This window comes from Selaginella moellendorffii, unplaced genomic scaffold (genome assembly GCF_000143415.4).
Source record: "Selaginella moellendorffii unplaced genomic scaffold, v1.0 SELMOscaffold_63, whole genome shotgun sequence".
Classification (NCBI taxonomy): domain Eukaryota; kingdom Viridiplantae; phylum Streptophyta; class Lycopodiopsida; order Selaginellales; family Selaginellaceae; genus Selaginella; species Selaginella moellendorffii.
This window is the reverse complement of record NW_003314324.1, coordinates 745429-769738: the sequence shown is the minus strand read 5'-3', so window position 1 is coordinate 769738 and position 24310 is coordinate 745429. Positions and strand designations below refer to the sequence as shown.

The 24310-nt window shown below is 49.0% G+C and overlaps 8 protein-coding genes across 10 annotated transcripts; 3 read left to right on the top strand and 5 right to left on the bottom strand.

Moving 5' to 3' along the window:
- Window positions 1-1796: 1796 nt before the first annotated feature.
- On the bottom strand, window positions 1797-3971 carry LOC9644736 (putative transferase At4g12130, mitochondrial). Its single transcript, XM_024689837.1, has 5 exons — window positions 3471-3971; window positions 2765-3012; window positions 2584-2682; window positions 2351-2509; window positions 1797-2131 (listed from the first exon to the last, which is right to left on the bottom strand). The coding sequence occupies exons 1-5, from the start codon at window positions 3950-3952 to the stop codon at window positions 1914-1916; spliced, it is 1206 nt and encodes a 401-aa protein (XP_024545605.1). The 5' UTR covers window positions 3953-3971; the 3' UTR covers window positions 1797-1913.
- A 371-nt stretch (window positions 3972-4342) lies between these two features.
- LOC9644960 (serine/threonine-protein kinase pef1) lies at window positions 4343-5593 on the bottom strand. The gene is made up of 3 exons (XM_002984558.2): window positions 5291-5593; window positions 5148-5158; window positions 4343-4976 (listed from the first exon to the last, which is right to left on the bottom strand). Exons 1-3 carry the CDS (start codon window positions 5591-5593, stop codon window positions 4343-4345), a joined length of 948 nt encoding a protein of 315 aa, XP_002984604.2.
- LOC112351605 lies at window positions 5013-7078 on the bottom strand. The gene is made up of 6 exons (XM_024689766.1): window positions 6839-7078; window positions 6684-6776; window positions 6509-6629; window positions 6062-6322; window positions 5227-5995; window positions 5013-5158 (listed from the first exon to the last, which is right to left on the bottom strand). Exons 1-5 carry the CDS (start codon window positions 7037-7039, stop codon window positions 5883-5885), a joined length of 789 nt encoding a protein of 262 aa, XP_024545534.1. The 5' UTR covers window positions 7040-7078; the 3' UTR covers window positions 5013-5158; window positions 5227-5882.
- Window positions 7079-7219: 141 nt separating this feature from the next.
- LOC112351592 (pentatricopeptide repeat-containing protein At4g02750-like) lies at window positions 7220-10327 on the bottom strand. The gene has a single exon (XM_024689706.1). It carries the CDS (start codon window positions 10325-10327, stop codon window positions 7220-7222), a length of 3108 nt encoding a protein of 1035 aa, XP_024545474.1.
- Window positions 10328-12153: 1826 nt separating this feature from the next.
- On the top strand, window positions 12154-13235 carry LOC9644958 (signal peptidase complex catalytic subunit SEC11C). The gene is made up of 7 exons (XM_002984652.2): window positions 12154-12261; window positions 12365-12477; window positions 12528-12599; window positions 12667-12748; window positions 12840-12927; window positions 12986-13043; window positions 13115-13235. The coding sequence occupies exons 1-7, from the start codon at window positions 12183-12185 to the stop codon at window positions 13163-13165; spliced, it is 543 nt and encodes a 180-aa protein (XP_002984698.1). The 5' UTR covers window positions 12154-12182; the 3' UTR covers window positions 13166-13235.
- A 900-nt stretch (window positions 13236-14135) lies between these two features.
- On the top strand, window positions 14136-17643 carry LOC9644957 (NADPH--cytochrome P450 reductase 1). Of its 2 annotated transcripts, XM_002984651.2 has the most exons (18): window positions 14136-14720; window positions 14780-14845; window positions 14910-14986; window positions 15039-15096; window positions 15154-15237; window positions 15294-15330; window positions 15387-15456; window positions 15508-15690; window positions 15749-15841; window positions 15890-16112; window positions 16161-16244; window positions 16293-16444; window positions 16491-16587; window positions 16660-16812; window positions 16866-16943; window positions 16997-17119; window positions 17173-17286; window positions 17348-17643. In XM_002984651.2, the coding sequence occupies exons 1-18, from the start codon at window positions 14457-14459 to the stop codon at window positions 17426-17428; spliced, it is 2037 nt and encodes a 678-aa protein (XP_002984697.2). In that variant the 5' UTR covers window positions 14136-14456; the 3' UTR covers window positions 17429-17643. The 2 variants fall into 2 exon arrangements, with proteins under 2 accessions (XP_002984697.2, XP_024545551.1); XM_024689783.1 differs by having other exon boundaries at window positions 16161-16444.
- An 11-nt stretch (window positions 17644-17654) lies between these two features.
- On the top strand, window positions 17655-20291 carry LOC9644735 (carotenoid cleavage dioxygenase 7, chloroplastic). Its single transcript, XM_024689705.1, has 9 exons — window positions 17655-17684; window positions 17848-17983; window positions 18104-18443; window positions 18505-18744; window positions 18926-19068; window positions 19128-19259; window positions 19320-19589; window positions 19650-20077; window positions 20148-20291. The coding sequence occupies exons 1-9, from the start codon at window positions 17655-17657 to the stop codon at window positions 20289-20291; spliced, it is 1863 nt and encodes a 620-aa protein (XP_024545473.1).
- Window positions 20292-20566: 275 nt separating this feature from the next.
- Window positions 20567-24173, bottom strand: LOC9644956 (probable glycosyltransferase STELLO2). Of its 2 annotated transcripts, none has more exons than XM_002984557.2 (5): window positions 22139-24173; window positions 21961-22084; window positions 21294-21892; window positions 21132-21236; window positions 20567-21072 (listed from the first exon to the last, which is right to left on the bottom strand). In XM_002984557.2, exons 1-3 carry the CDS (start codon window positions 23950-23952, stop codon window positions 21419-21421), a joined length of 2412 nt encoding a protein of 803 aa, XP_002984603.2. In that variant the 5' UTR covers window positions 23953-24173; the 3' UTR covers window positions 20567-21072; window positions 21132-21236; window positions 21294-21418. The 2 variants fall into 2 exon arrangements, with proteins under 2 accessions (XP_002984603.2, XP_024545540.1); XM_024689772.1 differs by having other exon boundaries at window positions 21132-21233.
- Window positions 24174-24310: the final 137 nt, after the last annotated feature.

Sequence of the window (24310 nt, the reverse complement as noted above, 5' to 3'; positions counted from 1 at the left end):
AGGCCTAAAGGATTCTCGGAATCTTTTACACACATATATATAACTTTCCACCCAACTTGCCTGCGAGAAAGAAGAGCTTCTCTTTCTGGAGCGTGAAGGGATGGATCTCGGACATACATGAGAAATGCTATACTTTTTCCCAGCAAACGCAATTAAACAAATTTTTGTGATTAAACAAAGTTTGCGTTAGCGATCAATCACGGCCCATGGCTGGAGCGGTGAATTCGTTACCATGACTTGACTGGAATCCCTCCTTGGCTCATGTAGATCTTACTTCTAGAATTGGCAATTTTGGAAGGGAAGGAGAGTATCAGATTGGATCATAATTGGAGTGTCTGCGCCAGGATTGTCGCCAATTCTGTTCCAGGCCTCCCAAATAATCTAGATTTCAAGAAACAAATGTTTATTATATAATTTTAAGTTATAATGTTTTAAATTTATAGTTTTACTTGTGTATGTATATGTCCTACTTCTTCGAAGTAATAGATATGTAATATAAGTATGTACTAGCCCTCCTGGAGAAGTAGAGAGTGTTGAAAGATGTCCTTTTGGGCAGGACATCATCTCAGTTTATGCAATTTAAATTTCAAAAATAATATAATAGAACATTGTAGAGAGTGTGTAAGAGTGTATCCAATGCAGCCATTGCCAGTGCTTGAAGTGGTGGCAGTAAGAAGACTTTGTGCCCAAGTGTCTGTCGAAATTCCACAATGGTCTTTCTGACTGTGTTTGATATAGGAGCTCATGCCTAATAAGTCAGTCTCTCAAGTACCGGGGAATGTCGCATGGTGACAGTAAGCATGAACATAAGATTACTTGTTGCTTTTCAGCTTCACATTCTTTTGAGAGGAGCTCAAAATGGCCTCATGAAAGGTTGGTTGATGCCGTTTCCCTCACTTTTATCAAAGAGAAAGAATTCGGCAGGTCATGGATACCTCTAGTTATGAATCCGGTGAAAGGTTCTACACGGTTCCACAACCGAATGACTTCTTCTTTTTCCAGAGTAAAGGCATGTCTAGAAGGAAATTTGTGAGAGTAAGTGATATTAAAAAGGAGTTCAACCTGTATGCAAAGGACTGAGAAAATGTTAGTGACAGGTGTGTACTCCAATTGTTACCATTTGCAGTCGAGGCAATAGCTCCAACAGCTTTGCTTTTGTATTCGTTGCCAAATGGCCACCATTTATACAGGAACACCGCAAGATTTGCAAGAAAAGACACGTCGTTACCTGTGAGGATAAATGAAACATTAGAACATGAAATTATTGCTCATATCGCTACTTGTAAAGCCAACACAGATAGCAAAGCTCCAACAAGCATAGGCATAAGGCAAGAAGCTCGTTGGCAGCTATTAAAAATTGGAAACCTGGAGAAGAAGGCTTTTTGGTTCGAGAATGTGTGTCACAATAAGCACGTACCATTTCCATGTATTCTACAGCTTCCTGGATGTCTCTGCCCGCGCGGTTCGAACCCTGCCGTCCACGACATTTTTAAGTCGCTTGGAGCAGCGCTGATCTAAATACCAAAGACAAGGAGGGAAAGATCTCCATTTCTTTTTTTCAACTCCACTGACTTCTCTAAACACGCAGAGACGGGACTTCCTGTATCGAAGTACATTGCGACGACGCTAATCATGGTGGTGGTGGTGACAAAGACAGCGGCTCAGAGAAAAAATAAGCAAGCTCTATACTGGAGTTCCGGAGGCGGAAGTCTCTCAGATGATCCGCCATCCATGGAAACTGCCGTCGTCGTCGCTGGCATTGCTTTAACAGCATGGAAATGTACGTAGACCAAGTGTTCCAGTGGATATCCGTTTGACGCTTGAAATTCATTGTTACAAACCCTACACTGTAGAGGGGATATTCCCAGGGATATGCCCATCATTTTGTTGTGGCCATATCAACAGTGGCCCGGTTAGTCAACAGTGCCCCATTGACTGGGCCACCATTTGGGGCGAATGGGCTTCACGAAAGCGCCGCCGCAACCCTGGAGCTTCAGTCTGTCTTTAGCTGCCGCCTCCAGTCTCACCATCGCCAATCCTCGCGAGCCAAGAGCTGTGATGACAGTCCCCACTTTCTTCCCGGTTTCTCCATCCATAATCTCTGTGCCACGAGCCACTCCCTCGCGCATTTCTGCCATTAAACAAGCAAACCATGAGAGACCTTCGAAGTTTCGTGAGTTGCTTTCGAGGATGAAAGCTCACGACTAGCTGGAGACTCTAAAGAAGAGAGTTTTCTAAAGGCTGTGCCGTGTGTGGAGGGAGAGTTCAGATGCGAGAGGAAGGATGCACGCTCGCGTCGAGTACGAGATCCTAAAGAGAAACTAAAAGAATGGAGAGTAAGGAAAAGTACCTTCTCCGTTTTCCAGAACGAAGTTTACAGGCATGAGCCTCTTGCGAATTTCTCCTCGGTAATGCGTCCTTGCTATTAGTTCCTGTCCGACGTAGCAGCCTTTCTCAAAGCTGATGGCGTTGAGAGCGGCCATGTTGTACTCGAGTGGAATGGCTTCTCCTGGGAAAAGAAAGACAGCAGTTTACAACTTCTAAGTTTGTACGAAACCGTAAGTGGAAAAGTGATTAACTCACCTCCAGGAATTTCAGCCGGGCCCTCGGGAACTCCCTGCTCCAGTCGCCAGAGAAGGTAATACTCCTCGTCAACTTCTTGATCAGCTTCGATCAAAGGCGCTGTTCCAAAACAAGAGTTGATCAACAATTTCTTCTTGGTAAGTCTCTTCTCGTGACTGACAAACCTTGGACAGATTCTTACGTGTTATGCCAGAGGAGAAGACGCCACGGAATCCAAGCGCGTCGAGCCTGGGATCTTTAAACCATCGCCAGCCATTTCCATTTCCTTCCGCAGCGGTTGTCCCACTCAAGTCCCGGCCTCCAGCCCAGCCGATGTTGCCAGCGCCAGTCTCGGAAGTGGAAGAACCTGCTAGAGCACCGCCAAAGCGTTGCCAGGCGCAGAGATCCTTCGAAAGGTCCTCGATATTGACTTTGGAGCGTAAAATGTACCTGGAGGAAGATTAAAAACCGAAAAAGTTTTACATACGTTGGACAAGAATTTAAGAGATGCATCTGGAAAAACAAACAAGAAACCTGATGGAACGTAAGCAAATGAAAACCATTCGACTGTGACATATACAAATTCATTGTTTTTATACAAACAAGGAAAAACTAGCATTGCAAAGTCGCACCCAGGCAGAGAAGGAAACATAAAATAAAGAAGCGAGGCAACAGCAGAATGGAAAGACGAAAAAAAGGTATCGGAGCAAATTCCAGGACATGCCCATTATGACATAAAAGAATTTTTTTGCGATGAAATAAACTTGCAAAAACACCCCAGCCAAAGAAAAAAGAAAAAAAGGAGAATGGAGCGAGAAACATACTAATAATGAAAGCAACCAAAGAAAAAAAGGCACTAGAAAACCAAGAGGAAGAACTTGAGAAAGAAGAAATCGAATTTTGGATACCTTTTGAGATAAGCGATGAGATCGTCAAAACTGGCAGCATCCACATCGGCAACGAGCTGTGGAACACTCTTGCCAGCCCCTGGAGCATCGCCACCCTTGCCCAGCTTCTCGGATTCCTGCACAGGCTTGTAGAGGAACATATCAAACAAGAACCTCCCCTGGGGGTTGAGAATCCCAGTGTAGATTGGGGGCTGGACGACGCCCGGCTGATTGGGAGTGGGCGTTCCCAGCTTGGCGGAGTGCTCGTCGGCCTCGAGCTGGAGAACGTCGTTGGTTGCCAGGCCTTGCAGGAACTTGAATGTGTCGTCGCCATCGAATCCCAGCACGGCGCGGCTCTTGAGATGCGAGGCAAAGGGGCCGCGATCGGCCAGCGCCGTGGCGCCAGACGAGGAGAGATCGGATGGCGCCCCCCTGGATTCAGCTGCTGGGGCATTCTGGGCGAGGAGCCTGGAGAAGACGCGCGCCACATTCACCCGCTTCATCGTCGAGACTGAAGAACCCTAAAACTGTGATGGACACGTTACACGACACGCGTCCTGTAGTAATAGATTTCCTTTTTTCTCTTTTCTTTGGATTTTAAATGTAATACACCCCTTTGTCTTACATTTGGTGTAATTAGTGAATACGTGTAGATGTATTTTCCTTTTTTCATACACATTTTAATGAGCAATACATGCCAAATTGAAAATCTTACAAACACCAGTACCAACCATTTGCATACTTGGGGTGCCCACTTCCACAGAATTAAAATACTTAGATTTTAATGCCTTTTGGGCAGAAATCTTTTTGTGAGGATCCACCTCTAGCATCCTTGCCATAAGCTTCACAGTGCTTTTATTGCCTACTATAAGCTTCAATTCTGACCATGAATTCTATGCTTGAATTAATTCCATCATCTGGCTTTTCCAATCCTCCTCATTCATAAATTCATAGTCTATGGGATTAAATAACCGAAACCCTAGAACTAACTCTGCAAAAACACACCCGACTGCCCATATGTCTATTGCTGTAGAGTAAAGGCCCCTCTCACCTTTGAGTTGCTTAGGAGAATGATATGATAGTGTCCCAAAACATTCCCTAGGTTGTTCCCACAACCTTCGTGTGTGACCAAAGTCAGCAAGCTTCACCACGCCACCTTTCACTAGCAGATTTTCAGGCTTTATATCCTGGTGGACGATCTTGTTGGAGTGGATCCATGCAAGCCCTGAAAGGATCTGCCCCATGAAAGATCTAATCTCTTGTTTTTCAAGCCTCCTGTGATGTTTTAGGTCTGTTTCCATCAGGTCAAAGACCATAAAGCTACCATTCTTGTTTGTTGTAACATCCAGAAGATTGATAATATTCACATGCCCAGCACACTCTTCCAAGATTTCTACCTCGTTCACCATAGCATTCAAAATAGAGTGCTCTTGTCCTAAATACTTAATTGCTACCTTATTATTGTTTTGATTGTTACACCCCAGCATCATTTTTCCTTCACTACCACGCCCTAACACTCTCCCGAAACTGTATTTTTCCATGTCTTGATCGAAAAACGATAATTAGGGCAGTGCACTCTTCATTGAATTAAGTCAAAAGGTAATTAAGTTAAACATTAGTGCTTAACTACCTCTTCACAGTAAAAAGTCTTTCCATTTCATTGCGCATGGAAGAAATTTTTCTTTACATAGACCAGACCACTGGAGAACCTGTTTGCAAAAGAAATCAAGACGAAAAAAACCAAGCAAGATGAATGAAAGGAATGATATATACACACCCAAATGAGTAAGCTCTGGTAGCACGCTGGAACTCGAGCTTGCTCGAGCTCAGCCATGGCACACCGCAGCAGTGGGCATGGATCGGCAAATGTTGGCATACTTCTTGATGGCCTCCTTGGTGCCGGGCTTTGGCTCGCCCTCTGGAACCGGCGGAATAGCGTGGGCAGCTCCAGTGGCAACCATGGACAAGAGTGCCACTCCCACACTCGCAACCATGGCCCTGCGTTTGATCACTTCGTCCTTTATCTCGCTGGCTTGGCACCTCACCACCGAGCTCACTCCCCCGGCTTTCCTGTTCCTGTTCGTCGTGATAGTGGCCTTGGTGCTAGCGATCGAGGAGAGCGAGGAGGCCAGTGCGCTCGCCATGGCTGCTGCTACTGCTGTCCCTGTTAAGTTTGTAGCTCTTCCTCTACTATACCTCTTTTGGCTTCCACCTCTTTTGTGTCACTTGGTTTTGCTCATAAACACCATCCGATGCCAAGGATGCCAATTGGATGACCGTGGATAAGCTGGAGATAAGGTTGTGAATGGCCGCAGTGTAGCTTCGTGGCTCGGGCAGTGGCCGTTGGATCCACTGCCTTGCTTAGAACCATAAACTTTACTTGGAAAAGATAAAAAACGCACCGAAGCACAAGTGAACCGTTGGCCAGGACCTTTACTTCTTCTTCTTCTTTGGAAAGGACTTTGCGCTTCCTGGTGCCGGAGGCAATAGAGTTTGCAGCTTCTCGTCGAAGAGGTTGAGATTTTCCACCTCCTCCCTCAACGCAACTAGAAAACGCGAGAATCAAGACGTGATCAAAGTGGAGATGCAGCAAACTTTGAAAAGCCGTGTACCTGTTTTGGGATCTAAAGGCTCCAAAACATACTTTGGCGGCTCGATGAGGCTTGTCGTGGTTGCTGGCGGCGGCGGTACTACAGGGTGCTCTGGATAAGCCGGGGCTGGTTTATAAGGCCGCATCAACGCAAGCTGGGACGCTCTCTTCTCGAAGAAAGTGTTTGCGAGATTGATCGCTCCCACTTTGATGTTCTCATTCTCTTCCTTGAAGTCGTCGGGTATGTCCTCAAAATCTTCGGGATGTTTCTCTCTGCGTTTCTCTGGAAAAACAGAAAGAGAGCAAAGAGACACAAATCAGCACACAAGAAAGTAACCAAATCCGTCACCTCATAGCCAAAGTCGCTTTGCTAAATGGCTCTACACTCTAACCCGACCCCTCAAGGCAGCACATTCACGGTGGTGATGGCAGGCAGGGTTGGCTCAGAGGCAACGGATGATTCGTAGACCTATAAAGCGACGTCGCTGCTTCTCGATGGAATGTAGCCTTGTCAAGAGATGAAGCATGTCCTCTCGTAGCTTCCGTTGCCTGTTCCAGGCAACCTTCTCGGCTACCATCTTTTCATGTTTCTGGGGAGAAAAAAGAAGTTTTTTAGACTCGAGAAATCGCAGACGAGAACTTACCTTGATCAAGTATTTGTCCGTCTCATAGTGCTTGTATAGATCGGTACTCCTTGCCGAGCGATGGCAAAGCAGGAAATCGTGTGTATGACCACCCTGAGAAACAAAAAAATGTAAAAAAGAAAAAATTTTCTTTCTCCAGAAGAAGCTGTGCTTACCATTTCCCAGGGCTTGCAAAGAGCTCGCAGCAACACATCGGCATCGTATTGCATCGCCGGCTTCTCGTGTGGCGCCTTCATGAACGACTGTCGCCTGGCGCTGGCGGCCTTCTCGATCTCACCCTTGGGCGCCGAGAGCTTGCGATCCACGGCGGCGCGATCCAAGCCCACACTGGGCGCCTTGGGCGGATCCATGGCCATCGGCCCAGTCCTGCGAAAGAACCGGGAAAAATGTAAGCCCTAACCGATGCGTGCGTCGAAAAAGTACCTCTACGTGTCATTCTTTTCTTCTACGTGGCCCATCTCCAGCCGTTGTATCACCCACGTCATTAGCCCAGCTGACATGGCGAGCTCAACGTGGCTTCTCCGCCGGCAAACACGTCAGCAAACATCGATTGACGTGGATATGGTTTCCCGCGCGGCAATCAAACTTGAAACGAGGACGTACACTGGTGGGTGCCGTACGTCGAGCCGCAATGCGCCAGTGGCCGCCCTATTCCCGCTCTTGGCGCCCGAGTGGTTCTTGCAAGCTCCGAGCAAGCACGTCCAGTCCAGGAGCTCCGGGACGTAGGGCATGGATGCGATGAGATCCTCCGCGGCATCCAGATGCCCTAGGCGGCCCAGGAGATCTAGGATGCAGCAGTAGTGCTGCTTCGAAGGCTGGATCCCAAAATCCATGGCGATGGACGCGAAGAAGCTCCGCGCCGCCGCCAGATCGCCGCTGTGGCTGCACGCCGCGAACACCGACACGAAGCAGGTATCGTCGATGCAATCCTCCAGCTTCATCGCCTTGAACGCGTCCAGGGCGGCGGAGCTCTGCCCTGCGATCGCAAATGCCGCCAGCATCGACGTCCAGGAAACTGTGTCGCGCTCCGGCATTCGATCCATGGTTTTCCTCGCGCGATCCAGGCGGCCGTGCTGCGTGTAGCACGCCAGCATCGAATTCCAGGAGATGAGATCGCGCTGGGGCATCTCCGCGAAGATAATCTCCGCGTCGCGGATTTGCCCGTTCTGGGAGAAGGCCGCGAGCATCGCGTTCCACGACACTGGCTGGTGTTGGGGCATGGAATCGAACACGCGCTTGGCCTCCTCCACGTAGCCCAGCGACGAATATCCCATCAGCATCGAGGTCCACGACACGGAATCTCGTTGCTCCATGCCATCGAACAGGCATTTGGTGTTCTCTAGATCCCCGCTCTGGGAATATGCCACCAGCATGACATTGCAGCACACCACGTCCAGCCGTAGGATTCCCTGGAAGATACCATGGGCTTTGTGAATATGCCCTTCTCGGGCATATCCCGCAAGGAGGGCAGTCCAGGAGAGTAGACTGTGCTGTGGCATATTCTCCATCAGGGAATGTGCTCTCTTCATATCACCCGTTTGGATATACGCTACCAGCATTGCCTTCCACGTCACCAGGTCCCCTTCTGGCATTCCCTCGAACAAACGCATGGCCTCCTTTACTTGCCCTGACTGCGCATATCCAGTCAGCATGGCATTCCACGTCACGAGATTCCACTGAGGCATGGCATCAATCAAATTCCTTGCCTCTGCCAACTTGTCAGTCTGGACATACCCAGAAATTAATGAGTTCCATGAAACTATATCATGAGAGGGCATTTGATCAAACACACCCTTTGCAAGATTGAGAAAGTTAAAATGAGCATAAGCTCCTAAGAGTGCATTCCATGACCTGAGATCTCTTTCTGGCATCTCGTCAAAGAGGACTTTGACAGAATCTATGGATCCCATTCTGGAATAGGCACCCAAGAGTGCGTTCCAAGTTACAAGATCCCTGTGAGGAACCTTTTCAAAGATCTCTACAGCTGAGAAGAGATGCCCGTTTTGGGCATAGGCCGAGAGCATTGCATTCCATGATGCAAGAGAAGGTGACGAGAGATTCTTAAACACAGCCTTAGATTCCTGAAGATCCCCGTTTTGGGCATAAGCGGAGAGAAGAGTATTCCAGGAAATGTCGTCAATAAATGGCATTGTGCTGAAGAATCGAGCAGTTTCTTTCATATGCCCTTGCTGAGCATAAGAAACCAGCAAACAATTCCAACAAGCAATGTCATGCTCGGGCATTTTATCAAACAATTCCTTTGCCTGATCAAACTCCCGACTTCGATTCAAGGACCCCAAAAGCGTTGTGAAAGATATCAAGTCCTTTTCAGGCATTCCCTCAAGGAAATCTCTTGTTGCGTCGTGATTCCCAGCCTGTGAAGCATATCCACACAACATTGTGTTCCAGGTGACGGAATCTCCCACAGGCATGGCTTCAAAGATCTGCTTGGCCTCCTCCAAAAGGCCATTTTCGGTGTATGCAGCCAACATGGTGTTACAGGAAAGAACACTTTTATGAGAACTGGATTCAAAGAAACACTTTGCTCTCTCCAACTTTCCAGATTGAGTATATCCACCCAGTAAAAGATTCCAGGAAATTGGATCCGTCTGAGGCATTGCAGCAAAGGTTTTCTCTGCGTCTACGACATACCCCTTTTGGGCATAGGCACCCAGCATTGTGTTCCAGGACACCATATCCCGCTGAGGCATCTTCTGGAATATCTTGTAAGCCTCTGCAATATGCCCGTTCAAGGCACATCCGGAGAGCATTGCGTTCCAGGAAATCAAGTCTCTCTCCGGCATTTCGCTGAAGGTATTTAGCGCTTGCTCGCAGTTTCCCTGCTGGAAATTTACACACAGCACTGCATTGAGCGACACCAGACTCCAAGCAGGCATGTCATCAAACACAGCCTTGGCTGCTTGAAAATCTCCAATGTTGACGTAGCAACCAAGAACAATGTTCCAGGAGACAACGTCCCTCATAGGAATGTTTTCAAAAGCTTGCCCAATCTCAAACACATTCCCACTTTGGGCATATGCCGTGAGCATAGAGTTCCACGAAACCAAGTTCTTTTGCGGCATTTTCTTGAAAACATCTTTTACCTCTGTCAAGCCCCCAGATTCGGAATATGCGTTTAGCATAATTGTCCACGAAATCACGTCACAGTAAGCCATTCTCTCGAAGATACTTTTAGCTTCATTAAGATACCCCCTCTGGGCATAAGCATCAAGCATGGCGTTCCAGCAAACGAGGTCCCGCTCTTCCATTCTCTCAAATATTCTTTTTGATTCCACCAGATCCCCTTCACGGCCATAAGCAGCTAGCATGACAGTCCACGAGAGAACAGTGTGCCGTGGCATTGCATCGAATATGCGCCTGGCATCGTCTAGATGCCCGTTCTTGGTGTAGGCGGAGAGCATCGCTTCCCACGAAAACATGGTCTTGTCTTGTGGCAGCGAATCGAAAACTTCCCTCGCGAGCTTGGCATTTCCACACCTTGCATACATGTCTATCACTTTGTTCCACACAAAGTCGTCGTTCTCTTGGATGGAACGAGTGTTCTTTACTCGAGCGTGAGCTTCTCTGGCTGCGGGCAGCGTTTTGCAGGACTGGATCAAAGACAGGCATTGGGTTCTGTCCATGACATTGGAAAAGAGTGTTTGATCTTGTATATCATGAAGATTTAACTTTGAGTTAATTTTATACTTAAGGAAAAAGCCATGCAACTGCCAATTTTTGCCTTATGGGATTTACTACTCTTTGCATAGTTAGGTTTTATCAATGGGGCTCTTGTTTTGCTGGGAAACGTCCCAAACATTGTCAACTCCACAAGACTTTGCGAGTCATGTTTTTCACCGGTAGAGTTGAGCTTCTTACACCATTTTTACCATGTACTCTTCGCTTTCTTACAGTGGGTAACACACGGGCGAGACATCCGGAACAGCCGCTACTCTTCAAGGGACTCTCAAATCTCTGAAAATTCCGCCCGGCGAGGTTTGATCCAGCGGTGGAGATTCAATGCCGGCCTGGACGTGAGTGCCATGCCGTTGATTTCGAGCTGGGGGAAGGTCTTCTTTCCGAGCTGGAATGGCTGGGTGTTTTGCGTTGACTTTTACGGCGGGCTAGCGGAAGGTTAATCTGGCCGACATTATCAAGATAAATGGAACTTTTACCCTATCTACGCCGGTTCTTGTGGAAGAACTTGAAATGGTGCTGGTCGGGGTGAATGGTCTGCCGGTGATAATCACGCTGGGGGTAGAAAATGGATTCGCCCAAGAACACAGATCACCATGTCGGGCACTGCGTATCAAGGGTATAACTCTCCAAATTTCTTGTTTCTAGATCTTCTCATCAGTGTGATGTGATCACCAGTGGCTATTTTGTGGGTGTTTCTTCCGCGCAAGAGGTCTTTGAGCCGGATTGCTGCTCATTCCAAGGGAGCTTCCAAAAGCTCGATCTCCGGACAGGGGAGGTTCTATGGCGGACGTCGATGCTGCCAGAAGGCAGCGGATTCACAGGCGCAGCGGTGTGGGGCAGCAGTCCCCCGATCGAAAAGCGCCGGAGGCTCATCTACATCGCAACTGGGAATCTATACACGGCTCCCAGAGAGGTGGAGGAATGCGAGGCCGCGCGCGCGACCAACACAACAGGCAGGAACCCCGATGATCCATTCCACCACGAATCCGTCGTCGCGCTCGATCTGGACAGTGGAGAGATCTGCTGGGCCGCGCGGCTTGGCGAATTGGATGTGTGGCGATAGGCCTGTGATGTTCCACCCGGCCCAGCAATTGCCCGGACGAACCTGGTGAAGACTATGATTTCGGGCAGTGCCCAATTCTCCTCACGACCCGCGATCGCCGGGACATCCTCGTCGTCGCTCAAAAGAGTGGCATCGTCTGGGCGCTGGACAGGGCGAGCGGCAGCGTCATCTGGGACACGGTTGGCCAGCCTTTACCCGCCATTTTGGCCCTAACCCTAAAGTTTGAATTTAAAGGTAGCTGGGCGGACGGCGAGCGCGTCTACGTCCCATTCGCGAATAGCAATGGCGCGAATTTCACCCTAGCGCCCACTAGCGAGGTCACCAAGGGCGGGGGATGGTGGCCATCTAGTATGACCACTGGCCGGATCGCGTGGTCTGCGGCCAACCCTTACAATGCGCCGGTGTACGGCCCCACGTGTGGCCAACGGGGTCGTGTTTGGGGGCTCGTTTGAGGGCCACGCCATCGCGCTGAGCGCTCGGTCCAGGGATATTCCGGATCGAGCATCTATGGGTCGCGTGTGGGTGGGATCCGGATATGCCGCGGATCGGCAAGCCATTGGAGATTCGGTATTCGCATTTTGCGCAAAATCATGATTATCAAATTTTAATTAAGCATGTTTCAAAATAAACATGATTATCATGCTACTTAATCAGATTTTATGGCAAGATAAGTTAAGATGTGGTTATTAAAACAAGGTTAAATTTTATCGCTAAAACCCTAAGGGGGCGGAGCGGCCATGGAGATGGTGCGTAATGCCGTCCACTCCGTGCGAAGCATCCACTACCGGCAGCTCGCGACGCAGATCATCAGCTTGGGTGAGTGATCAGATCTACAGCGCCGCGGCGCCGGCGATCTGGAGATTTGGGTTTTTTTGAGGTGAATGTGGGGCTTAGTTTCGGTGGAATTGTGCTTGTACAGGGATGATCGTCACTTCTGCGCTGATAATCTGGAAGGGATTGATGTGCGTGACTGGGAGCGAGTCGCCGGTTGTGGTGGTTTTGTCCGGCAGTATGGAGCCTGGCTTCCAACGGGTAAGCAATTTTATGGTTTTTTGCTAGAAATGTTCTTCGTTTTCTTTCAGGGTGACATTCTCTTCCTGAGGATGACCAAGGATCCCATCCGAGCGGGAGAAATCGTGGTGTTCAACGTCGATGTAAGTGGCCAATCTCTCTCGAAGAGTTTTGCAAAGTCTTGCAACTTAAGCTCCGGGGTTCTTGCAGGGTCGAGACATACCGATCGTCCACCGCGTGATCAAAGTCCACGAACGCCAGGAAACTGGAGAAGTCGAGGTTCTCACGAAAGGTTGGTTTCTTCGATTTCTTTTCTAGAAATCTCTGTGTGTGTGTGTGTGTGTCTCGTGAACTCTCATGAATCAGTGATCTTCGTTTTCTAGGCGACAACAATTACGGTGATGATAGACTCTTGTATGCGCAAGGCCAGCTCTGGTTGCAAAGGCATCACATAATGGGCAGGGCTGTGGGGTGAGTGCTTCGATCTGGCTCGCAAAAATCCTTGTTCTCATCGTGCGTTTTCTCGCAGGTTTCTCCCTTACGTTGGCTGGGTTACAATTATCATGACCGAGAAGCCAGTGATCAAGGTCTGGTTTTCCTTCTCATCTTTGATGTTCTTGCTGATTTTTTTGTTTTTTCGATTTGATCGTCCGCGCAGTACATTCTGATTGGAGTGTTGGGGCTACTGGTTTTGACATCCAAAGAGTGATAAAAAAATCTAACTGATCATTTGCATTTTGGAACAATTGACAATGGTTTACGTGGCGGGTCTTTAGTGATGGCGTGTCATAGTAAGCTGGTGACATCAGCCCTACATTTCAAAGTTTACTTAGCACGCGCGACGCAGATCATCGGCTTGGGTGAGAGCCTTGAAGTCGCCAGTTCTTGCGAGGAGATTTCTCGATCGTTTGGAAATTTCTTTGCAGGACTGATCGTCACTTCCGCGCTGATGATCTGGAAGGGAGTAGTTGTCGTCTTAACTGGAAGCATGGAACCCACCTTTCGTTTGGAAGTATGATACAATCTTAAGATCATGTTCTTCTTGTCAGCGGGATTTGCTTTCTTGAAGATCATTGAGCAAAGAGCCCCCGTGTTTAACCTCGATGGAAGTCTCCCGATCTCTCTAGAACTTTGAAAGCTCGTCTTGCAGGGACGAGACATACCGATCGTCCACCGAGTTATCAAATCCCAACAAACATCAAGAAACTGGAGAAGTTGAGGTTCTCACGAAAGGTTGACTGCTTTTTTTTCCTTTCTTTTTTGACCATAACCCGGCCGATGATCGGTTCTTGTATCCTCGAGGCCAGCTCTGGCTGCAAAGCCAACACATTATGGGCAGAGAATCTCGAAAACTTTCGCAAAGTCATGTTTTTAATCTGCAAAAGCTTTTTCGCAGATTTCGCAGTATAGATTTTATTTAGTTTCGCAGTACATACAACTTGGAGCTCTCGGTTTGATGGCTTTGGCTTCGAAAGAGTTAACTTTACTGCCAAGACGTTTTCACCGCATGAAAGTAAGCGTCGTGTGCTTACTTTGATTGCGAATCGTCAAAAAGGGGATCGAGCACAACAACCCATCAAATAAACCAGAGATTCCCCTCCACGAGATGCTCGTGGAATATTCCCGAGAATTCTACCACCGCCATTCGCTCACGTGTCCGGGCGCTGTCCGTGCGATGCCCTCCCATCCGACGCTCCGTACGCCTCGAAGGGTTTTCTTCGGCTGAGCGCCCTCTGTGTGTGTGTGCGCGTGCGCTGTGCCGGTTCTCATGGCGTGACGGAGCTAGGGTTCGTCGGGAGGAGCTCGCAATCGCGACAATTCGGCTCGGCGTCGAGGTATTTCGCGGGCGCGCGGCTCGCGCATTTTGGAAAATCTCTGGCCGGGATCTGTTGACTAGCGCGATCTGCAATTCTATGGTGTGGAATTCGGTGCTGCGTAGCTGCTAGCGGGATTTGTGAGGCAGGATCCGGAATTTCAGAAGCGAATTTCTCCCAATCACCATGGGATCGTTCGGTCTCGAGTCACTCCCGGTTCTCCTGTCCGATGTGTCGTCGCTGGTTTTGGTGCTGGCGGTATCCGCCAGTGCCTTGATAGTATCGATCGTTTTGTTGTTCTGGAGGAATGCTCCGGCCAAGAAGGAGGAAGAGAAGAAGATGTTTAAAAAGCCAACGATTGAAGTGGAAACCGAGGACGACGATCCCGACAAGAAGAAAGTTTCTGTTTTCTTCGGTACCCAAACAGGGACTGCCGAAGGCTTTGCCAAGGTTTTTCTTTCTCTCTTTTTTTCTTTGTGATGTTGTGATGGACTGAGAACTCTTGGCAGGCTATCGTAGAAGAAGCGAAGACAAGGTATGACAACTCGAAGGTCGTGTTCAAGCTTGTAGATTTGGTGAGATAACTATTTTGACCGAGTGTTATCAGATTGAGATCCATTTGATGTTTTTATCTGGCAGGATGAATACGCTCCAGAAGATGACATGTACGAGCAGAAGTTGAGAAAGGAGACGCTTGTGATTTTTGTGATGGCCACGTAAGTTCTTCCCCGAATTTGCCAGGTGTTCTTACTTGTTGATGCATTTTAGATACGGCGATGGAGAACCGACGGATAATGCTGCTCGCTTTTACAAATGGTTTGTCGAGGTATTTGATATTTCCTTGTACGTACGTGTCATCGAAATTTTGATGTTCCGTTTTCAGGGGGAAGAGAAAGAACCGTGGCTGGGAAACTTAAGCTACGCTGTTTTTGGTCTAGGAAACAGGCAATATGAGCACTTCAACAAGGTATGCGAGTTTACGTTGTTTGGCGAGCATAATCTTTATCGTTATCGTCCTTGCAGGTTGCAGTGGAAGTCGACGAAGCATTGGAGAAGCAAGGTATATCATACGATGGTTTTTTTTTTAGTTTTTCCTCAAAACTTTCTGCAATGCAGGTGCAAAGCGGCTACTGAAATGCGGTCTTGGTGACGATGATCAGTGTATTGAGGATGATTTTACGGCCTGGTAAACATGTCACTGAATTAGCATTCGTTTCTTATCTTTCCGTTTGCTTAGGCGTGAGCAATTGTGGCCCGAGCTTGATGTGCTACTGCGTAGCGAAGATGAAACCGGCTCTGCGACCCCTTACATGGCTGCAATTCCTGAATATCGTGTGGTTATTCATGAAGGAGGCACAAAGGCTTATGAGAAGGTCGCAAGGAACGGCGAATCTCTGTGTGACATAAGCCATCCTATCAGGTAGGAATCTACCAAACTGTTTGTTTTTGTCCGTGCTTCTCACTAGCGATACTTGCAGATCTCCTGTTGCTGTCCGGCGTGAGCTTCACACGCCCTTATCGGATCGCTCGTGCACTCACTTGGAGTTCGATATTTCTTACACCGGCTTGACGTAAGTCCTATATATGTGGTTTAATTTTTGTCTCATTGTAACGAACAGATATCTCACTGGGGATCACGTGGGAGTTTTTGCTGAAAACCAAGATGATGTTGTAGAAGAGGCGGCTAAAGTACTTGGATATTCGCTAGACACAATCTTCACACTGCACGGTGACAACGAGGATGGGTCACCCCTTTCAGGTGTGCCTCCTCCTTTCATGGGGCCGATCACAATGAAGGCGGCTCTTCAACAGCATACCGATCTGCAAAATCCTCCTCGAAAGGTAACTACCTGTTCTCTGCTTCTCTTCTAACGTGTTGATTGTCTTCAGGCAGTACTTTCCGTTCTTGCTGCCTATGCCTCCGATCCGGAGGAGCAAGAGCGACTGAAACACTTGCAGTCGCCACAAGGAAAGGTGTGTTTTCAAACTTTTACTCCTTATTTTACTAACTTGTGGCTACAGGACGAATATTCTCAATATATTGCTGCAAGCCAGAGAAGTCTTATTGAAGTTTTGCAAGATTTTCCATCGGTAAAATTGCCCATTGGTGTCTTCTTTGCTGCGGTAGGGGCCCGGTTGCAACCGAGATACTACTCCATTTCATCGTCTCCCAGGTACGAAAGTCTTTCTCACTTTTACTGTCTTAATGATCTGGAGCAGGTTTTCGCCGAGTCGGATACATGTCACTTCTGCTTTAGTGTATGTAAAAAGTCCAACTGGTCGATTACATCGAGGTGTTTGTTCTACATGGATGAAAGTAAGATCTTTGTCTCTCTCTTTTTTTTCTCTCTCTCTCTTGTTTCTTATTCACGTGTTTACATGTGGACAGCATGCAACAGCGTCGGAAGAAACAGGAAATGACTGCAGTTGGTCACGTATTTTTGTCAGGCAATCTACGTTCAAGTTGCCGTCAAAGTCCACTGTTCCTATAGTGATGATTGGACCTGGAACAGGCTTAGCTCCTTTTAGAGGTTTTTTGCAGGTGAGCAAGCGTCTTTCGTCATAAATCATTTAGCGCACCATGTTTTTCTACAGGAAAGGGCTGCCCTCCAAGAATCTGGCGAGCAGCTGGGAACTGCGATTCTTTACTTCGGCTGCAGGAACCGGAAACAAGTAAGCTTGGCTGGAGTTTTAAAGCTGTAATCGATTCCTACTTTGCAACGCAGGATTATATATACGAGGAGGAGCTTGCAAGATACCGGGAGACGGGCATTATCACAGATTTGTACGTAGCATTCTCAAGGGAAGGCCCGACGAAAGAGTATGTGCAGGACATCATGATGAAGAAGGTATGAGAAAACGTAAACGGGGGAGTGTTTCGTGACTGTCGCGCTTTTTTCAGGCAAACCAGTTGTGGGACATAATCTCCAGCGACGGATATATTTACGTCTGTGGAGATGCAAAAGGAATGGCAAAGGACGTGCACCGCACACTCCACACGATAGTCCAGGAACAGGTGCCGGATTTCATTCCTCGTAACGTTTTTGTCCCTGATTTTATTCCCGTTTTTATCTCAGGGCTCGTTGGACAGCTCCAAAACAGAGGCTTTTGTCAAAAAGCTCCAGATGGATGGCCGCTATTTGAGAGACGTGTGGTAACAGCAGCTAGGAAGTAAACAAAAGGATACATCGAAACGATGTAAGATTTTGGCGCTCGTTCGTCGATTCTTTCCACGGATTATGCTATGTTTCTCTTTTTTTTTTTTATAATGTAGACAGGCGCTTGATGTAGAAGGTGGCCGAGTTGAGTTGGCCGCCCATGAAAAAAGGATAACATCATATTGGCTGATGGGAGATCCTGTTGGCTTGTTTGTTATTGGCGAGCATGAACGAAGGTTTTGTGCTCCGGGCTACTGTTAAAATTTGGATTTGTATGACTTGGAAGGTTCTAAGTTTATGATTCTATATTCCTGTATGTATGCTAATATGCTAATATGCTCTAAGACTTAGCTCGTCGTATTGTTAGCATCGCTAACTTCGCAGTTTGCACTGTCTTTTCTTTCATCTTGTCTCCTCAGGTACAGGCTAAGTCTCAAACTTTGTCGAGGCTAAAAGCTTCAGGCTATGGCTTTGGAGCTCGAGAAACTAAGAGCGCTCGAGCTGTTATGTCAGGTCCCTTCGCTTCGCTCGCAACGACGCTCGCAGAGACGGCTCGTAGTTCGACCAGCAGCCGCTTCATCGGCCTCAGTAGAATCTGCAAAGCCGAGCAGTGAGTGGAAGTTTTGTGCAAACAATTGGACACATTGTCTCTGATACGAACTTTTGTTCTTGCAGGTTCCTTCGCTACCGCTCCGCAAGGCGTCATGACACTTCCCAGGACAGTGAGTCCTCCGAGTAGCAAAGAAGTGACAATCCGAGAGCCAGCAATCGAAGACGTGCATGCATTCTGGGATTACCAGAGGATTTTTGGCTCGCAACGAGCTGAAGTTAAGGATCCAGTCCGGCTCAAAGTCGTGGAGGGACGAATTCCGAGCGATTTAAAAGGGTCCTACTATCTCTGTGGTCCGGGTCTCAGGGCGGATGATCATGGATCCTGCGTAAGTCCTCTCGACGGTCATGGATACCTGAGAAAGTTTCACTTTGGCAATGGAGATCTCGTGCAATACTCGGCAAGGTTCGTCGTTGGATTGTATTTTTTTTCTAGTGTTGATCTTATCCTGATTGTCCTTTGGCAGATATGTGAGAACGGAAGCGATGAAAGAAGAATTCGACGAGGAGTCCCGCTCGTGGAAGTTTCAGTACAGGGGGCCCTTTTCCCTGTTAAGACATGGCCACCGCATTGGCAACTTCAAAGTGATGAAGAACGTCGCAAATACCAGCGTGTTGAAATGGGGAGGGAAACTCTTGTGTCTTTGGGAAGGAGGTGAGCCGTACGAAGTCGACGAGGACACCCTCGAAACCATTGGAACTTTCAGGTGATTTCATACCAACTTTGCAGCTCTCCAACCCAATGCTTTCGTTTCCATGCAGACTTCCATTTGAAGAATCGGGAAAGGATGATAGACTGCAAAGCTCTGTAGCGCTTGATCTGTGTGCCAGGGCCCTGCTTCCCATACTCACAGGTATTCTATACTAGCATGCTGATCGCTTGTTAAGCTTTTATCCTGCAGGAGGATTTAACATGCCAAAAGAGAGAGTTTTGGCTCACTTCAAGATCGACGAGAGGAGGCAAAGACTTGTGGTGATCACGTCGAATGCTGAAGATATGGTGCTACCGAAGGCGACATTCACTGCCTATGGTACGATAAACATTCTTTCTCGTCAGAGCTATTAATGTGTTTTTGTTCTACTTGTGTAGAATTTGATGCAGACTTCAAGCTGATACAACGTAAGGAATTTCTTCTCGACGATCAGTTAATGGTTCACGACTGGGCTCTTACTGACGAGCACTATGTCATTCTCGGCAACAGGGTGACGCTCGATGTTGGCAGTAAGTCCATTCTTCTTTTCATTCGAAACAAAGTAAGATCCTGTTTGTATTTGAATGTAGGTTCGCTCACTGCAATGGCGGGCCTTTCTCCCATGATAAACTGCTTGGCAGTGGACGAATCAACAACGTACAGTCCCTTGTATATGCTTCCTCGATTCGACGAGAGAAACGGACGGGATTGGACTGTGCCTGCTAAAATTCCGGGTCAGCTTTGGGTGACCCACATTGCCAACGCAAGCGAAGAAACATTGGAGGGGGGGCACAAAATTAGATTCGTCGTCGACGCGTGCCTCAGCTCTTACAAGTGGTTTTCACTAAACAGCATATTTGGTGAGTTTGTAAGCTCTTATATATCCAATAGTGATGAGTTTCCTCTCTTTCTTGTTCCAGGATACAAGTGGCAAGAACAGCATATGGATCCGGGCTGCATGAACAACACTTCCTCCTCCAAGTTCAAGCCGGAGCAGCTACAGTCTCCAAGAATGCACCGAGTGACTGTGGACGTCAGCAATCTCGATGACAGCATCCTCTTGCAAAAGTCGGAACGATTCAAGAATGCCAACTTCGCGACGGACTTTCCGGTTATAAACTCCACAGCTTCGGGCGGCAAGAACGAGTTCACGTACGCTACCACAAACTCAGGCCGGCGCAAGACCCTCTCGAGCTTTCCAATGGACAGCATCACGAAGCTCCACGGGCCAAGCGGCCGAGCATCGTCATGGTGGGCTGGGGAAAGGTGTGCTGTTGGAGAGCCACAGTTTGTCAAGAGGAAGAGCTCCCAAGGTGGCGAAGACGATGGTTACGTGATCTTTGTCCAGGTAAAGTTCTACGCCCAAGCAAAGTGCTTGAACAAGCTCTAATCTTTTTGTTTGGCTCTTCCATTCTCAGTACTCGTTTGTGGACGAGAGACGCTACTTGGTGATCCTGGACGCGCGTCGCATTGGCGCAAGGGACGCTCTCGTGGCCAAGGTGGAGGTTCCAAGAGAATACAGTTTCCCCTTCGGCTTCCACGGCTTGTGGCAAGACTCTTGATCTCCAGCGAGGTACCGATTCCCTTCTATTCTCTACACTCAATTCTTTCGAGCGTCATGCGTCGTGACTCATTCATTTATCAAGTTTCGAGTCCACCATAGATCATAGAAAGACGGAAAGGAACTCGAAGCGATCGAGAAATCGAAAAATCTCCAAGGATATTGAAAGAAGAATATTCGTGCTAAGATTCCTTAAGAATATTCCTCAAAAGTATATTCGGCCGTTTTAAAAAAAGGCGCCAAAGCGCGGAGAATTAGGTCAGGCAAAGATGAGCGTCTTGGCAGCACGATTGCAATGCTTTCGTATGGATATGGGCTTGGATCATCATCGAACAGCAGGCAAGAGCAAGCACCAGCGATCCCCGGCAGCTCCAATTCCACCACCACCGCCGTCTACGTCGTCCTCTCCACGCTCGAGTACCGCCCAAGAGCCAAGAGGAACCACCACTCGCCCCCCCAGGCCGAGTGCGTCTACACGAACCAGGAGATGGCCTACTCGCACGCCCTGGCGCGAGCTCTAGAGGACGGCTCCGCCTGCCTGGACGACGATGGCGTGGAGCGGCTGTCGAGGATCGCCAGGGACATGGCCGCGCTGTCCATGCCTTTCAGGGAGTCGTGGCGCCGGGCGCACGACTTCCTCGAGGCGGAGAAGGCGCGGCTCGACTGGGACGTGTGGCCGCGCTGCTGGGTCCAGGAGACGCAGCTGAGCGTCCGGCGGGAGTCCGGGGGCCCGGCGCGGCTCGTCGAGGGGCTCGGCTACCTCTTCTCCGACGAAGCGGCTCCTGAAAGCGAGGATGAGGAAGAGCACAGTGAGAGAGATGGTGGCGGCAAGGAAAAGTACCAGGAAGAACGCGAGGAGGATGCCGGAGCCAGCGGTGTTGTTACAAGTGAAAACGTTTGAGATGATGAGTCTACGATCTCATGATCCGCGAAATCCCCGTCACTACTACAGCAAAAGAGAGTTTTAAGAGGAAATCCAAAAACAAAAAAATCGTTTTTTTACCTCGGGTGCTACTGCTGCTCGATCCAACGAAAGTCTAGACCGTCTTGTGAAAAAAATATATGTAGGTACCTTTGAGGAAGCACTCGTAGTTCGTGATATACAATACCCTGTTGCACGCGCTGCTACTACAAAACTGCCAGTAGAAGGTGATCTCCCACCGACAGCGCCTTGATGATGTGAAACAAATCTTCTTCCGTCGCGGCCCTCCACGGATACAGGACGTTCAAGTCGATGGAGTAGTGGGACGTCGGGTCTTCACCGCCTGGAACGTAGGCAACTTTAGCGAAGGCGCGGCTGTCGAACTGGGAGGGCCGGTCCATGGCCAGGAAGAAGAGCGGCATTGCGAGCTCGTGCGCGAGCTTGTTCTGCACGCCCACGGATGCCAGGTCCTTGAAATCGTCCACCAGTCGCTTGGGAATGTAGAAAAAGTCGGACGAGCTGTGGATGAATTTAGTGTCGTCCATTGTCTCCCGGTAGGTCGCTTTGAGCTTGTCGGGCAGGTTGTATATCGTCTTCGTCACTGTTCTCTTGATGCTGCTCTTGAGAAACCAGATGGTGCCCGTCTCGTTGAAACTGTGGACTGTCCAGGACGACTTTACCTGCAATGACACCAAAGCACGTAAATCCAATGCTTCTTTGCGTTTCTTTGCGTCGATATACTACTTACCTCATGCATTGTCCACAACTTTTTGTTGTTTCCTTGCATGTTCCAGTAATTGAAAACAACGTGATCTTTCAGGTATAAAAAACCGGCTGCTTCGGGGTACTTATCAAATATACCAGGGAACGATCTGCGTCACAAGCAATCGATTAGAAAAACTGAAAATAAATGAAAAGTTACTTACGAGTATGCCTGCCATCCGCCTCCAACGTCTATTCCCAGCGTAGAATCAGCCTCCGTTGATATCACCACAACGTGCTTGAAAAGGCGTCCATACAGCATTCGCCAAACCGGTATGTTGGACCTGCGAGCCCAGTCGCACTCCAGTATCAAAACCATATTGGCGGAAGAGCTTCGCCACTTGAGGAGATGGCCCATCTCTTTCTCGACACTGACGGCATCAGTAACGCCAGGATAAACAGGCTTGAGGATCTGAGGTAGAAACTGCCTTGATCCCTTGATCGTGTTCTCCACAGGTTGCAGCTTTGGCGGTTTGTAGCCAACTGACACAAGGTCCTGAAGCCAAGCCACGGTGAGAGCCAAGTCCTGTCCAGACCAGAAACCGTTCTTCGCCATCTCGTAGCTCAAGTCGAGAACTCTTTCGAAGAACGTACTCTTGCTCGAGTGCCACGACTTGAGAAAATCAATAAGCTGCCCCCAGTCATGTAGTAAATCTTCCTCGTCCCCAAACGTCGAGCCTTCAAGCGTGTCGAGCCGATGCACTGAAGGAGGATAGAAAGCGACGATACCACCAACGTCCCAAAGGAGCCTCTGTGCCCAGTATCCCCTGATGACGTCCGAAACGGCAGTGTGCACGGTAACTGGAAGCATCATCGCCCAGAACGCTTGCTCATGAAACAAAGTGTTGAGCGAGTTCACAGGAGCCATAGTTCCACGCGGGAGAGCCACCTCCGGAGCCAGATGATCGAACTCAATGTTGATCGGCTCCCCTGCAAGCCTCCGGGTGTGGTAGAAGATAGAATCAACGTCGGGAAGTCCATTGCCTGTTCCTTGCTGGATGAACTGGTTTCCTCCAGAAACTTCATCGTAGTAAAACTCCGGAGCGATGTCTGGAACCGACGTGAGCGAGAGCCCGCGAGGCCACACGGAACGCTGTCCAAAGTGGATGAAAGGATTCACCAGCGTCCTGTTCTTCGCCTTGTACTGCAACAGCGTCTTCCTCGGGCTCAGCTCGATATCAAACGACTTCCCAAGATGGCCACCAGCTAGAAACGTCGAGTGCGTATCAGCGTCGTAGATCCTCACAGCTCCATGCTGGATGGCGAAGAGGTAGCCGATGCTCTTCCGGACGTAGGAGTTGTAAGGCAGCAGCGAAGTGATCCTATACCGGAAGGTGGTCTGCAAATCGGTGGAGAGAAAGATCGCCCCTGGAACCAGCCAGTCCGCTGGAGTATCAGTGTCGCCTATAGCCAAGACTTGCCACCCCTGGAGCTTCACCATCCCTCTCACCTCGTCCGTGGGAGCCCCGGTCACGCACAGGACGATCCAATTCTCCGCTTTCACGGCAGCAAAGCGAGCCTTGTCCTTGAGGTGATGGACTCTCCCAAAGTTGACGCTGGGATACGTGAGAACCTCCGGCTTGGCCTCGTCACACAGCGTAGAACCACCTCCTTGTCGACTGAGTAGCACCAGGAGCAACACACTGAGAAAGAATGCCGCGACGAGGAAGGCTCTGATGGGATTGTTGGCGAAGAAATCCCCTGGAGAGCTCACGAACTCCGGCCAAGATCTCCCCACAGACGGAGCCTGGGTATCAGGCGCCTCTGGATTCATCCCGCTGATCTCGTCGTCGGATCTCGTCTCCACGACCTTGTACGCTACCCCATTCCCGAATCCATCGCTCTTGTCGCGATCGCGGCGCTGGACGTGCATCGGCGCCGGCTTCGCTGTGGTAGATCTATCCTCCTTGTCATCCAGCTCCACCTGCATTGCTCCAATCGCTGCCGGTTTGTCGCGCTCTCGTCGCTGGACCTCCATCCCGGCTAGATTCTAGTCCATTCCAGGAATTTCCCGCTGGCTCTTCGGTCTAGCCGGGCTAGAAACTTCCAAGCATCGAGCGCTTCGATCTGGAAGAAATTTCTTGCTGGCGCTCCAATCTGGCCTGAGATTTGCTCGATCTAGTCGAGCTGGCAGCTGGATTCCACGTACCTAGCGGAGCGAGCGCTTCGTTCCCCTGAAGAACCCTAGCCCTCGCTCACTCCTCGACTAGCGATTTAATCTGGGCCGTCGATCTTCCGCTATCTATTCCACGTACGGTTGTTGGGCCGTTTGGTGGAAGCGAAAGTGATGGGTCATCACCTTGATGCGGGACGAGCGTTTTAAACTCCGCGCAATG

Coding starts and splice junctions, on each gene's coding strand:
- LOC9644958 (XM_002984652.2), top strand. CDS start 12,183: ATGGAGATGGTGCGTAATGCCGTCCACTCCGTGCGAAGCATCCACTAC. Junction 12,478..12,527: donor TGGAGCCTGGCTTCCAACGG/GTAAGCAATTTT, acceptor GTTTTCTTTCAG/GGTGACATTCTCTTCCTGAG. Junction 12,749..12,839: donor AGTCGAGGTTCTCACGAAAG/GTTGGTTTCTTC, acceptor TTCGTTTTCTAG/GCGACAACAATTACGGTGAT.
- LOC9644960 (XM_002984558.2), bottom strand. CDS start 5,593: ATGGCGAGCGCACTGGCCTCCTCGCTCTCCTCGATCGCTAGCACCAAG.
- LOC9644957 (XM_024689783.1), top strand. CDS start 14,457: ATGGGATCGTTCGGTCTCGAGTCACTCCCGGTTCTCCTGTCCGATGTG. Junction 15,238..15,293: donor AATATGAGCACTTCAACAAG/GTATGCGAGTTT, acceptor TCGTCCTTGCAG/GTTGCAGTGGAAGTCGACGA. Junction 17,120..17,172: donor AGGACATCATGATGAAGAAG/GTATGAGAAAAC, acceptor CGCTTTTTTCAG/GCAAACCAGTTGTGGGACAT.
- LOC9644956 (XM_002984557.2), bottom strand. CDS start 23,952: ATGGAGGTCCAGCGACGAGAGCGCGACAAACCGGCAGCGATTGGAGCA. Junction 22,085..22,138: donor GGCGGATGGCAGGCATACTC/GTAAGTAACTTT, acceptor CTTGTGACGCAG/ATCGTTCCCTGGTATATTTG. Junction 21,893..21,960: donor AGTTGTGGACAATGCATGAG/GTAAGTAGTATA, acceptor GTGTCATTGCAG/GTAAAGTCGTCCTGGACAGT.
- LOC9644736 (XM_024689837.1), bottom strand. CDS start 3,952: ATGAAGCGGGTGAATGTGGCGCGCGTCTTCTCCAGGCTCCTCGCCCAG. Junction 3,013..3,470: donor CTCATCGCTTATCTCAAAAG/GTATCCAAAATT, acceptor ATCTTCCTCCAG/GTACATTTTACGCTCCAAAG. Junction 2,683..2,764: donor CTTCTCCTCTGGCATAACAC/GTAAGAATCTGT, acceptor GTTTTGGAACAG/CGCCTTTGATCGAAGCTGAT.
- LOC112351605 (XM_024689766.1), bottom strand. CDS start 7,039: ATGGCCATGGATCCGCCCAAGGCGCCCAGTGTGGGCTTGGATCGCGCC. Junction 6,777..6,838: donor TTTGCAAGCCCTGGGAAATG/GTAAGCACAGCT, acceptor TTTGTTTCTCAG/GGTGGTCATACACACGATTT. Junction 6,323..6,508: donor GCAGCGACGTCGCTTTATAG/GTCTACGAATCA, acceptor CTGTTTTTCCAG/AGAAACGCAGAGAGAAACAT.
- LOC112351592 (XM_024689706.1), bottom strand. CDS start 10,327: ATGGACAGAACCCAATGCCTGTCTTTGATCCAGTCCTGCAAAACGCTG.
- LOC9644735 (XM_024689705.1), top strand. CDS start 17,655: ATGAACGAAGGTTTTGTGCTCCGGGCTACT. Junction 18,444..18,504: donor CTCGTGCAATACTCGGCAAG/GTTCGTCGTTGG, acceptor GTCCTTTGGCAG/ATATGTGAGAACGGAAGCGA. Junction 19,590..19,649: donor TTCACTAAACAGCATATTTG/GTGAGTTTGTAA, acceptor TTCTTGTTCCAG/GATACAAGTGGCAAGAACAG.